The sequence below is a fragment of the Giraffa tippelskirchi genome, chromosome 13, assembly GCF_054371585.1.
Source record: "Giraffa tippelskirchi isolate mGirTip1 chromosome 13, T2T-mGirTip1v1.2.pri, whole genome shotgun sequence".
NCBI lineage: Eukaryota > Metazoa > Chordata > Mammalia > Artiodactyla > Giraffidae > Giraffa > Giraffa tippelskirchi.
Window position 1 is genome coordinate 41,153,576 of NC_137287.1, and position 12,451 is coordinate 41,166,026.

Genomic DNA, 12,451 nt, shown 5'->3' on the forward strand with positions numbered 1-12,451 from the left:
GTTCCGCGCACGCAACGTTCCAGTCCTGGAGCCGGCGGCCCACCCAAGCAGTGCCTCCGTCCCTCCCGCGGCCTTGTCTCCCCACGCCCTGTGCACACGGCCTTGTCCCCGTCGCAGCGCTTCTGTTCCCCCCCACGCCCCCGTCTACCTACAGTGTCCTCCAAACCCCTGCCTTCCAGTCCCTCACCACGGCGGCCAGACCTCCCCTGTCTCTGGTTTCCTCGTCTGAGGGCTCCAGACCCCACCCTGCCCCATCACCGCGGGGTTAAAGGACCCCCAGGCCCCGGAGCGGGTGGGGCCCCGGGGGTCCCAGAAGAAACTGCCTCTCCAGCCCCGGGCTGGCCCCCTTGCACCCTGCTCCCTGCAGAGGACAAGTGACCCCTGAGTTTGCAGCGCCAGTCCGGAGGGTGAAGCCATCTGGGCTGGGGGCCGGGGGGCGCCTCCGGCCCCCTCATCTCAAGGGAACAAGACCCCTAACTCAGCAGCAGCCATCAGCATTGACGCAGCACCTGTTCCCTGAACTTCCTTACTCTGACCCACTTAATCCAGGCCCACCCTCTCAGGAGCCAGGACACATGGAGGGACCCCGAGACCACCCCTTCACAGCGACCGGGCCAGACTAGGCGTGGCCTGCCCCCCAAGGACCCCTGATGGAGGTGGGAGCCTGGCAGGGCCCAGACTCCGAGGAACCCCACTCCTCTGCACCCCCCAGCCTGGTTTTCCTGTCTGTGCTCACAGGAACGCTCTCCTGCTCTTGACCACTGCCCGGAACTCTCCCCCCACCCAACCCCGAGCCTGAGCTGTTTGGTCCAGCTCCAGGAGGTCAGACAGTCTCACGTGGGAGAAATGGGCCCGGAGCATGGAGGCTGGTAACCCAGCCGTGTGTCACCCCAGGGCGCCTCCGGGTGGCCCGTCCTCTGTTGGCCCCCTTACCTCAGCTGGGCCCAGAGAAACTGCAGGAGTCTCGGCACCCAGGGTGCCTCTGAAAACAGGGGACAGTGAGGAGCCGCACCCCTGCCCAGCTCAGCCCAGCCCAGCCCAGCCACACCCACCCTGCCTGCCTCCCTCTGATTAGGAGGTTGGGGCTGGGGCACTGAATGGAGAGCCGCCCTGGGTAAGTGCTGGCGGCTGGCCTGACACGCCAGAGACCTCTAGGCTTCAGCTGCTGGTCCCAAAGCGCAGGCCTCCTGGGCCCTGGGGGTTGGAGGCAGCTGATTCCAGCTGCCCACTGAATCTGAATCCTCCCCAGGAGAAAGAGAGGAGGCCAGGCCAGGGCCCGGTATGACGGGGCTCAGGACCGTCAGCAAACGTGCAGGGTCAGGAAGGTGAGGCCCACGGCCCAGGAGAACCCTGAGAACCCCGAACATTCCCCCCATCATGGTCCGGACCTAGGGGGCTACACTACGTACAGAGAGGGGTGCTCCGGTTCAAGCCCACAGCATCAGGCCAACTCCAGGTGGGACTGGTACACTTTGATGTCGCCGTTCTCTGCGTCTGCCACCAGCAGCTGGCCCTGGGGCCCACAGGCCATACCCAGGGGCCGCCTCAGCCCCTCAGAAACCAGGCAGATGGGCGCCCTGGCCTGGGGGAACAGGGTCACCTGGCGCCGCTGCTGGTCCACCACAATGACACTGCCTGCTGCGTCGGTGCACACACCTGCCGGGCAGCCAAAGGGGTGCCCGGTCAGGTCCCCCAGGGAGCTCAGGGGCTGGCGGGCGCTGCCAAACAGCTGCACGTCCCCAAACTCCTCGCTCACAGCCAGGCCCCCATCGGGCGCCAGGCCCACCCAGCAGGGGCCCTCCAGGCCCAGCAGGGAGGCGGGGGCCAGTGGTACCAAGTCAGGGCCCAGTGTGAAGCTGTGCACAGCCCCAGGCACGTAGTCTGTCACTGAGAGGTGGCCGAAGGCATCTACTGCCAGCTCCCGGGGGGCTGAGAAGGAGCCCACTGTCACCCAGTGGCCTTGAGGGGCTCGGACTGTGTGCTGGAGTGCACGGACAGCCCCATGGACCAGGTCGCTGACCACCACGAGCCCAGCAGCTGTCACCACCACGTCTTCCGGCACAAAGGCCCCAGCCCCTGGCACATGACAGGGCAGGTGGCAGATGGAGCGTCCCTCGAGGTCCAGCACGTGGACACAGGGTGCGGCACCTGCCGTCAGGAAGAGCAGGCCATCTGGGGAGCAATGCAGGCTCCGGGGTCCCCCGGTAGCCACAGCGGGTGCTGGGATCTGCCCAAGCAGCCGGGGCCGCCGGCAGCAGGCAGGGTCTCCGGGAAGGTCCAGTGCAGGGCACGGTCCCCAGGCCGTGGCTGACGCGCTGGTAGGGGAGGCCCAGGAAGTCCAAGCAGGAGGCCAGGGAGCAGGCGCTGGGTGGCCCTCACAGCCTGGGCCTCTCTGAGCCGGTCCTCCAGCCCAGCCAAGTGTGGGGCTGCAAGACAAGTAACCCCGCCGTGTGCCGGGCAGCACTGTGGGCCCAACACGTCTTCCTGGCATACTGGTGTCCTCCTGACCTACAGACCTGACTGTCCCACCACGCCCCAACTGCCAGTTGTGCCTCTGTTTTCCCAGATGTGGTTCCTGAGCACAATTCTGAGAGACACATGACCCCTCGGACGGCAGCTGTTCCTCTGAGGTTCAAGAGGAGTTCGGGGCACCTCGCTGTCCAAGGTGGGGGAGGGATAACGGATGAGCAGTGTTTCTCTAAAGGCAGAGGAACGGGGCCTTGTTGGAGACCTCTGCCCGTGAAGGGTAAAGCAGGGGTCCTTTCCTAGGCCTCTCTGGCCAGGGGGAGGGGTCTCCTACCTGGGGCCAGGCTCCCTGGGCCACGCGCCTGTGTTGTTGGAAACCAGAGCTCAAGGGGGTGGGAGGAGCCACCTGGCCTTAGGGAGGGGCAGGCAGAGCTCTGGGCAGGTGGCCTTTGAGCAGCAGCCCAAGGAAACCCGGAGTCTGGCTGCTCAGCTGCTACCCTGCCAGACACCCTCCAGCGCCGCCGCATTCCCGCCTTGGGGCATTTGCACTGGCCTCTGGGACATTCCTCAACCTGCCCAGCTGGTTGCACTCAAGGTCCACCCAGCCACCCTCCCCAGGGCTCCAGGGCCTCTACCGCCACCATCTCAGGGGATAGCACCCCCTCCGTCCTCCAGCCGGACCACAAGTTCAGGACTGGGGGAAGGGCTGTGTCCCTGGTCTGCTAGCTAGGTCACTCACCAGAGTCCAGGTGGGGGGCATCCCCCGCACAGGCTAGTAGGTTGGGTCCTGTTTCTGCACCTGTGATGCTGGGGTCGCACACCTCCTGCAGAGTCAGGCTTATATCTGTCTAGTGGGTGCTGAGAAGTCGGGGTGCGGCACTCACGTGGGGGTGCTAATGGGGGGCTGAAGTGGGAGGGGGCTCCCTCAGACTCGGGACCTGGGGATTCTCCAGACCCCTTGTCCGTGGCTCAGCCCTCAGCCCCTAAGCCCTTCCAGGAAGCCCCTGGAAGGTGGGGGTCAGCTCGTGTCTGTGACCCATAGCACTCCCTACCCAGTCGACTGCACCTCAGCTCTGGAGGCCGTGGGTGGGCATGATGCTATCTGCTGTCGCCATGGCTGATGGGCAGCTGCACTCCTGATCCAACTGGCCCCAGCCCGGCCGGCCCAGCCTGGGGAGCCGGGAGCAGGCAGGAGCGGCCCTCCTTGGGCCACTCCTGGGTGGGCACAGAGGTGTGGCCAGCTCCCAGGCAGAGAAGTGATTAGCTGGGTCCAAGGGTCCCCGAGGCACCCCTCCCCCCGCTGTGGGAAAGCCAAGTCTGGCCGCGCTGGGAGGGAGGCAGTGGGCTGTGAAAGCCGCCCGATGTCTATCGCGGCTGCAGGGGCTGGCCAGGGCCCAGTGGAGGCCACGCTGCATGACCAGCCCTGGGCCACAGCATGTGGAGCGTCGTTTAACCAGAGCGAGCCGCCTCCTGGATGAGTCTGACATTAGGGCTGGCCGGCCAGACAGGGGGCTTGAGGCATGCCCCAGGGTCCCTGCCCACTGCCCGTGCGCAGAAACGCAGAGAATCCGAGACTGTGCATGCCTGCCTCGCCACCCCTGCTCTGCCCCCGTGGATAGCGCCCCACTCTCTCCCCAGACTCCGGGTCCCTGGGGAGGGCCCAGGACACCGTGCCCCGACGCTCAGTCTGGGGACATTTACGTGGACGGTGACGCTGCAGTGGCAGTGAAGAAGGAGCCCAGACGGGTGTGTGAAGGTGGTCTCCATTTTAATCTCCACAACCGTGCTCACTAAGGGGCCCTGGACAGTGCCTGCGTGGCCCCAGAGACAGGCGTGGCCACGGAGCGTGGGTGTCTGTCCCCGGGCATGCTGGGGCGGGAGGGGAGCCAGGCGGCGGGCACGGGGTCGGAGGAGACTGTCTGTCCGGGAAGGACCGTGGGGGACAGCAGGGGCTGTGGTCAGACCTCGGCACCCGGGGGGCTCTGCAGGCCCAGGACAGCCTCGGGGGGCCAGGAGCCCCCAGCACCACTGCGGGCGCCCCAGCTGCCGAGAATGACAGGGCCCTCGGGCGCTTGCAGGGGAAGGCCGGGCGGAGGGACACTGGAGTCGGCCTCACACTTGGTGGTGTGGCCAGACAGAGGCTGGGCTGCCAGCAGGCTGCGTGGCTCTGGGGTCCCCTGGGCCAATGTGGGGCCCAGTTCTGGCTGCGCCCACGGCCCCGTGGGCACCTCATGCCTCTTGGTGGGTGCCCGTTTCATGGAGAGGTCAAGGGGCGCGTCGGGTGGCCGCACAGCCTGCACCAGAGCCTGGTGGATGGTGAGCAGCTCCCGGCGGATCTTCCCCAGCTGCTCCCGCAGGGGCCGCGGGGCCAGGCCCCCGGCAGGCGCCAGCTGGCCCAGGCGCTGCTCTGCCCTGTCACAGTCGCCCAGGGCCCGTGTCAGGTCCTCGCCCATGTGCCCTGGGCCCCCCAGTGCCAGGCCCAGCGACTGCGGGGGCAGGGAGGCCGCAGGGCCAGCGGTCTTGAGGTCATTCAGCTCCCTGTCCTCCGGCCAGAGCATCGCGGAGGGGCTGGTCCGCAGGCTGGGGGTGGCGGGAGCTGGTCAGAAGGCTGCACTATCCCCACAGCGCCAGCCCCTCATGGCCCTGTCCAGCCTGGCACCCTGGCCTGGGGCCTCGGAACCCCAGAAGGGAGGAAGGCTGGCTGGCTGCTCTCAGTCTCCCCTCTGCAGCCTGAACCCCATATTCCTAGTGGCTGAGCTCTGGTAGGGGGGTGCCCAGCCACCCTGCCCCCTCAGCCCTCTCCCCACCTCCCTGAGTGCCCAGGCCTGGGCCCACACACCCACCTGCTCTGGGTGCTGACGCCCGCTCTCCCTGCCTCCCCAAGTGCCCATGCCTGGGCCCGCACACCCACCTGCTCTGGGTGCTGACGCTCGCTCGGCTGCAGGGGACCTTCAGGGGTTCTGGCTGGGGCCCCAGGGCCAGCTTTCTCTTGGGGTCGCTCTGGACCGCCCGCTCCAGCTGCTCTTCCTGCCCGGGGTCCCTGAGAGGGCTGCGGGGCCAGGGCCCACCCAGTCCGGGCACTGGCACCTTCAGCAGCCCAGGGACCAGGGCCCCAGGGGGCCCTCTCGTGGGCAGGGGGGGCTTGGCAAGGGCGGTCTTGCTGGCCGGCAGCCCCAGACTGTGCTCCAGCAGCAGCGGGTAGTAGAGGCGGGGGACCAGGGCAGGGCGTTCGGGAGTCTGTGCGGCAGGGAAGGCAGCGGCCGGGGGCAGCAGGGGGCTGGCCGAGGCCAGGAAGGGCACATGGGTGGTGGCGGCCAGGGAGGGCCCCAGGTAGGAAAAGAGGCCTGGGCCGAGAGGGTAGTTGACGCCCAGCAGGGACAGGTGGAGGCTCTGGGCCTCAGGGAGCTCCCTGGAGGTGGGCGGGGGGTAGCAGGGGACGCTGGTCTCAGGGCCCACGACGCCCATCACGGCTGCGCTCCTCCGGCCCCCACCCGACCCCGGCTTCCATGACTTGGCCAGGAGGCCCCCCAGGCTCACACCCTTCTGCATGTCCCCGGCCTCAGGGGGTGGTGTCCCTGAGGAGGAGCCCTCGGCCCCCAGCCGGGGGCCCCCGACACAGCGGCGCAGGGAGAGGATGTCAGCGGCCGCAAGGTCCAGGTCGGGCATGGCGGGGGCATCCGGGAGCCGCGTTCTGCGGGGCTGGCCGCCACCGGGGTCACCTGGGGCCGAGGGGTCCGCAGGGCGGCCCGGGGTAGCCGTGTGGGGCTGGGGCGTGGCCGGGGCACGGCGGCAGGCCCAGTCGGGGGAGTCCAGCAGGAGCGACAGTGAGTCCTTGCAGAGGCTGTACTTCATGTGGTTGTAGAGGTGGGACTTCTCCAGGCAGGTGAAGGGGCACTGAAAGCACTTGTAGTTGTACGGCTTGCCCCAGGGCCGCGGGATGTAGTGCGGCTTCTTGGGCTTCCTTGCACGGGCCCGCGCCCCGGGGCCCGGGCGGCAGGCGCTGACCTCTCGGGACATGGCGGCGGCTAGCGGGCGGGCCCCAGCCCCATGCCACCTGCAGACAGGGCCTGGGTCAGCGCCAGCGCCTTAGCCAACACCCCACCCACCGTCACAGCAGCGGCACTCCGCCTCCCTGGCCTCTGCTGCCCAGACCAGCAGACCTCCCTGCTGGCCTCTCTGGAGGGTCAGCAGACACGGTCAGCACACAAAAACGCAGGACGCTCGGGGAAACGGGACTCAGGCAAACAGCAAATGCTTTCTGAGTGTTAAGTATGGCCGAGCCAACATTTGGGCACTAAAAAATTATTTGTTGTTTATCCGAAAAGTCCTATACTTGATTGATTGATCCTACATACATGTCGGCCAGTCCCCGGCAGGCCCAATTCTGACGTGACTCCATCCACACCCATCTGCCCCACGCCAGCAGAGCCTGGGTCTCTGTCTACCCCGGGGGCACTGGTGAGTGAGTGGAGGAAGCCAAGTATGAGCAGAATCACTCTTGGGGACATGGCCCTTCGCTGTCTCACCCTGCCCCCAGAGACCCCTGCCCCCGGGGCAGCCGAGATGAGGAACCAGCAGGAGCTCTGAGAGCCTGTTGGCACAGCACGTCCCTGCTCTGCAGGGTGTCCCTGGGCACTGCGGTCTCCGAAGGGGTCACCCCACATGGGCCAGGCCAGGCTGAGGGGCGTGGATGGCCGGCATGGCCCCACGGCACGGCCACCTGCTCAGCCTGGCTCCATCTGGGTGGCTGCCGGCAGGTCGGCGGCCGAGCCTGCCGCAGTCGAGCTTGGCCAAGACCCTCCTCTCCCCACACCCCGCTCGCATGCTCAGAAGCCACTCCACAGTCCATCTGGGCTGCCACCTGGGCCGTCCACCGCCCCAGCGCGCACCTCGGCCGGGGCTCGACGAGTGTGTGCACACAAGCATGCAGGGCTCCTATCGAGCCCTCCTCGAGCAGCGCCTGGAGAGACCACCTCGGCACACAAGGCTCACAGACCACTCAGAATGGACAGGTCACTGCCCACGTGAATGCACTGCACATGCACACACATACACACCAAGGCTGCACAGGGTCACAGTCATTCACGGGTGTGGACACACGGGCATGCGTCACACTCCCTGGGGCTCAGCTGGGCAGGGCTGGGGCAGTCATTGGGCGCAGACTGTCCTCCCTGCCGGCCTTCGGGCTCTGCACATGGCAGGGAGTCATGTCTGCTGCCTCCAAACACTGAGCGGGCACCCCCGTTATGGGAATGGCCAGAGGGGCGGAGGGGGCTGCCCATTCGGACGGACCCTGGGAGGGGGCTAGCACGGCCACGGCTCGGGTGTGGAGGGCTGCAGTCATCCGGGAAGGGACAGGGCTCCCAGCAGGGCTGGGAGGAGGGAGCTGGGGACCTCGGGGCCCACAGACACGCCCTGAACTTGGCGGTGGGTGCAGAGGCAGGCCCCACCGCTGCCCCCCGCCCCCCTAGGACGCACATGACAAATGGGCGTGTGTGCTCTGGAGACAGAGGCTGCTGTGCTGGGGCCATCGATCACCCAGCCCTGGGAGCCACACAGCTGTGCCGCCTGGTGCCACCACCACCCCACCTCCCAGCCGGGCCCCTGGACTGGGGGGGCTCCTCCTAGACCCCTGGACTCAGCAGGCAAGAGGCTTATCCTGTGTTGGGCTTCGAAGCAGTCTCCTGGCCTCAGGGGGCTCGGTAGAGAGCCATCTCAGCGCCCCTGACCCCATGGGGACCCAGAGAACACCCGGTACCTGCCCAGCATGACTGTGCACAAGCAGAGACACCCCCAGACACCAGCACACGCCCCACACCCCCAAAGGCATGTTCATTTGCACACGTGTCCCAACCCATGACTGCGTGCCTGCGCCCAGGGCGGCCTGCCCCTCAGTGTGCTCGCCCAGACACCTGGTCCCACTAACCCTTCCCTGGCTGGGGGAACGCTGATGGCCGGCCAGGCAGGAGGCCCTACCCCGGGGGCGGGGGGCACCCAGCGCTTGGAGCCCCCACCAGCCACCAGGGGATTACAGCTCTAGGCTGGTGCGCTTGGGACTTGGGAGCAACCCACAGGGCGCAGTGCAGGTGACCAGGCTCCTCCAGAACTGAAGTCCAGACCCCCAACTCCCTCTCCGCTTCCCTCCAGGGCGCCCTCCTATAAGGATGCTGCTGCTGCGCCCTAATAGTTCGTGAAGCCTGGACACCGCGAAGTGGGGGACATGGGGCTGGGGCAGCCCCGCCCACGTCCGGACAATCCTGGCTGCCCCTGGCCCCGCGCCCTCGCGGCCCCCAAACTTCAGACCCGCCGCCGCCCGCGCTCGGTCTATCTGCGCCCCGGGCGGAGCGGAGCCTGCTGCGCCCCGATGATAAGTCTGCGCATAGCCCCGGGACCCCGCGGGAACTTCCCGCCCCGCCCCGCCCGGGGCCGCCGCGACCCTGCAGCCCCGGGGACCCGCACGGGCTCTCAGGGGGCGACCCCGTCTCCCGCCAGGGAAACTGCGGAGCGGCCCCGCGCGGTCTGCGGTCACTCACTAGGCAGCGAGTCCCCGAAGCCTCCGCCACGGACGCGTTCCCCGACGTCGACTCGCACCTACCGAAGTTGGCGGCAGGAGCGGCCGCGCGTGCGCTACGGCGCCGGGCTCCGAAGGGCGCGGCGACCTCCGACCCAGGCTCGAGGGGGGCGGAGGTGCCCGAGCTCCTGCAGCGATCCCCTCCCCACCTCGGGGCACCCCGTCTCTCCCACTCCCCGGCCCGCAGTCGCCCCCTCGGCGCACTCACCGGCCTCGCGCGCCTGGGACCGGCTCAGCAATCTGCGCCTCGCCGGCAACTCGTGGATGGAGTCCTGGCCGGTGACACCGGTGGCGCCGCCCGAGCAGAGCAGGGTCGGGCAGCCCCGTGCAGGAGCGGCGCAGTGGAGACGCAGGTGTGCGGCCGAACGAGGGGCTCCTGCCACGTCCCCGCCCCCGTCGCCTGCAGGCTGCCGCGGGGGTGTGCAGAGGCAGCCAGGTCTCCCGGGTCCCCGCAGCGGTGTGATAGGGTGTCAGCGGCGGAGGTCGCGGGGAGTGGGGCCGTCAGCACTCATCCGTCAGGGCAGGGCTCTAGCCCCTGACAGCCCCTCCGCCTGAGCCAGGGCCTGGGGGCTGAGCCCCAGGACAGGAGGACCTTGGAGAACAGAGCCGGCCGGGGAGAGCAGAGCCCAGCACACGCGGTGCAGCGAGTCTCCTCTGCTGACCAAGGCTTGCCTGCAGTGCCCTTCTTTCTTCTCCAAACAGAAGGCTGAAGGGGTCTGCACTCCCTGCCCACTGACAGTCACTGACTCCAGAAAAGAGGGTCCCATGCGCTCACTCTCGCTTTCTGGAAGCATCACCCCCAGTCCCCTGGCAGGTGCTCTGGGGAGGCCCTGCACCTGCCTGCTGCTGGCAGGACTCCTCTCCACTGCCTGTCCCTCCCAGGAGGGCTGCTGAGCCAGGTGGGGCGGGGAAAGGGCCCACCAGGAAACGCCGCCCCCTCTGTCCTCATAGCCTGAGCTGCTCCATCACCCACGGAGCTCGGCTCCACGTTGATACCAATCTCAATAGTCCGGGCCCCACTTCTCAGCTGGGTCCTAGCAGAAGTCCCCCTGAGCAGCCAGCACCATTCTGGAAGTGGACACAGACCGCAGGCCAGGCCAGTCGTGTTCCTCTGGGGATGTTTGCCTTTGTTCAGGGGAAGGTGTCCAAACCTGGAGGTGTGTGATGTCCATCTCAGGAGTGGGGTGGGGTCTGCCTTCGGAGGAGCGTGTGCTGCCCCCATCGAAACCCTGGGAAGGCTCCCAGGGCAGCCCAGCTCAGTGCGGGGGAAGGGGCACTTTGGGGGGCAAAGGTGTGTCCTGTAGGGTCTCTGAGATGGAGTGCTCTGGGCCCTGGGAGCCTGGCTGCGGTTTCCCCAGTTGTGCAGGAGGATGACTGGCCACGGTGCTGTTGCTGCGCTCTGGTCAGTCCTGACCAGCGTTGCAAAGAGCAGGGCGCCATGTTCTGGGGGCGTCCAGTGCCAGGACACGTGTGAGGGTGACTGTCCAGTGTCCCTCCCTGATACAACTGGGGAGACCCCACTTCCCCCCGGCAAGCCCACTGGGCAGGGTGGGAGGGCTGGAGGGCTGCGAGGGGGGCACGGCCCACCAGCCGTCCCTCTCTGCCCGCCCAGCCTGGCCCAGCTGACCAGCTGACCGTGCAGGCAGCCCCAGGCTGGGAGACAGCTTGAGCGGTCGTCACGCCAGCAGCTCTGCAGAGCATGGGGGCCGGGAGGCCTACTCCTTCTGCACACAGACCCCACTCTGGACACACTCAGCCAGGTCCCAGCCCGTCTTGGGCACTGCCCAGACAGCGCGGGGCACACAGGTCACCCTGAGACCTGGGGCTGGGGGTCCCAGGGACGGCTGTGAGCTCCCTGGCCCCCCACTGCTGACTCCTCCTCCTGGTCTCTGGGAGGCCCTGCTGCCCATACAGGGGGCCAACTGGTTGGAGGCTGTTGCCACCCTCCAGGGGAAGGGAGGGGCGTCTCAGGACAGCCTGGTGAAGCCCTGGAGAGTGGGGAGGAGGCCAGGGAGGGCAGCTCGGCCCTGTGGACTGCCCTCCCGGGAGTCTGGTTGAGGAGCGGTCCCGCCCCCTGAGCTCAGACTGAGGGGCGTGGCCGGGCTCCAGGAGGGCTCTTGCCAGGGGTGCAGGTGGACGCCGAGCGCACAGCAGGGGTCGCAGAGCTTGGCTGCAGGTGCAGCCTGACGGCCTGTCCCCAGCGCTGAGTCAGGGTGCACAGGCCGCTCCCCAGCCGCAGCAGGGGAGGCCGGTCAGCGGTGCGCTGCCTGAGCCACTGTGGGCATGTGTGCCCCCTGCAGCTGGTATAGTGTGCCCAGAGCCTGTCCCACTTTCCACCCTGCAGTGGGGCATGGTGGGAGGTCATGACCCACCCACAGGCCCCACCCCAACATGCTGGGGCGTGCTCGGGCCCAGGGAGGTGGCCCTACCCCAGAGGTGGTGTCAGGGGGCTTGACCCCCATGTGGCCTGAGTCCGGAAACCTTTGCCCACGCTCCCTGGGCATTGGTGTGGGCCTGCAGACTGGGTGGGGGTCCCTAGAGAGCAGCCTTTCCTCAGCTTGTCCTGGTGCGGGGGGTGGGAGTGGGGCACGCAGCCCCTTCCTCTGCCTCCAGCCTGAGGCATCGCGGCCATTAACCTGCTCTGCCCGCTTGCCCAAGGCTGCGCACCTGTCACTTCCACTTGTGTGCCAGGGGCACGTGGGCAGGATGGACAGTGGGTCCAGGGAAGGCAGGGGGACAGCGGTGTGGTGCCCGAGGCAGGCCTGTCTCCTCCCCTCAGCATCCATGCGCAGCCTTCACCAGGACTGGTATTGGAGTCGGGCAGCCTGTTCGCCCCGTGGGAAGAGGGACATGGCACAGCCCGTGAGCAGGATCTAAGAGCCCTGGGAGGGGCCAGCGCTAGGCACACGATGGCCGTGGCTCATGGTCACCCTCTTGCTGATGACATGTGGCAGCCCCCCAAGCGTCCGAGAGCCCCACCACAGGCAGAGCCCAAGTCATCCTTGGCGCTTCCCTCCTGCACACTCAAGGTGGCCTCAGGGACTCACGGCGTGGTTCCCAGGGGCAAGGTCACACCCAGAGCCCTGAGAGCACTGGGGAGCCACAGCAGGTTCACTGCAGGTCTGTGAGGGGGCAGCAAAGCCACGCTGACGGGACTGGGTGATGCTGGAGGGAGCTACAAGCAGGTTCAGGGACCTCACCACAGACCTGTGGGGGTGGGGAGCGTGCCATGGGAGGCACACTCCAGGGAGGGCATTGTGGGGCTACCCAGCCAGCCCAGGACATGGGGCAAAGTGGGCCCACGCTGAGGGAGAGGGTGTGCAGCTGGGAGGCTCCTGGCACTGGGACCCCAGAAGGTCTCTGGCCCCAAACCTGCTCACTGCAGCCCTCCCCCAACCAGCACCATTCTCTGGA

At 67.8% G+C, this 12,451-nt stretch overlaps 2 protein-coding genes across 2 annotated transcripts; both read right to left on the reverse strand.

Moving 5' to 3' along the window:
* Nucleotides 1-55: 55 nt before the first annotated feature.
* Nucleotides 56-2,535, reverse strand: NHLRC4 (NHL repeat containing 4). The gene has a single exon (XM_081558370.1). The coding sequence runs from the start codon at nt 2,489-2,491 to the stop codon at nt 1,442-1,444; it is 1,050 nt and encodes a 349-aa protein (XP_081414496.1). The 5' UTR covers nt 2,492-2,535; the 3' UTR covers nt 56-1,441.
* Nucleotides 2,536-4,217: 1,682 nt separating this feature from the next.
* Nucleotides 4,218-6,514, reverse strand: PRR35 (proline rich 35). The gene is made up of 2 exons (XM_081558375.1): nt 5,378-6,514; nt 4,218-5,046 (listed from the first exon to the last, which is right to left on the reverse strand). Exons 1-2 carry the CDS (start codon nt 6,481-6,483, stop codon nt 4,425-4,427), a joined length of 1,728 nt encoding a protein of 575 aa, XP_081414501.1. The 5' UTR covers nt 6,484-6,514; the 3' UTR covers nt 4,218-4,424.
* Between the last annotated feature and the right edge of the window lie 5,937 nt (nt 6,515-12,451).

Coding starts and splice junctions, on each gene's coding strand:
- NHLRC4 (XM_081558370.1), bottom strand. CDS start 2,491: ATGCCAGGAAGACGTGTTGGGCCCACAGTGCTGCCCGGCACACGGCGG.
- PRR35 (XM_081558375.1), bottom strand. CDS start 6,483: ATGTCCCGAGAGGTCAGCGCCTGCCGCCCGGGCCCCGGGGCGCGGGCC. Junction 5,047..5,377: donor AGCGTCAGCACCCAGAGCAG/GTGGGTGTGCGG, acceptor CGCCACCCCCAG/CCTGCGGACCAGCCCCTCCG.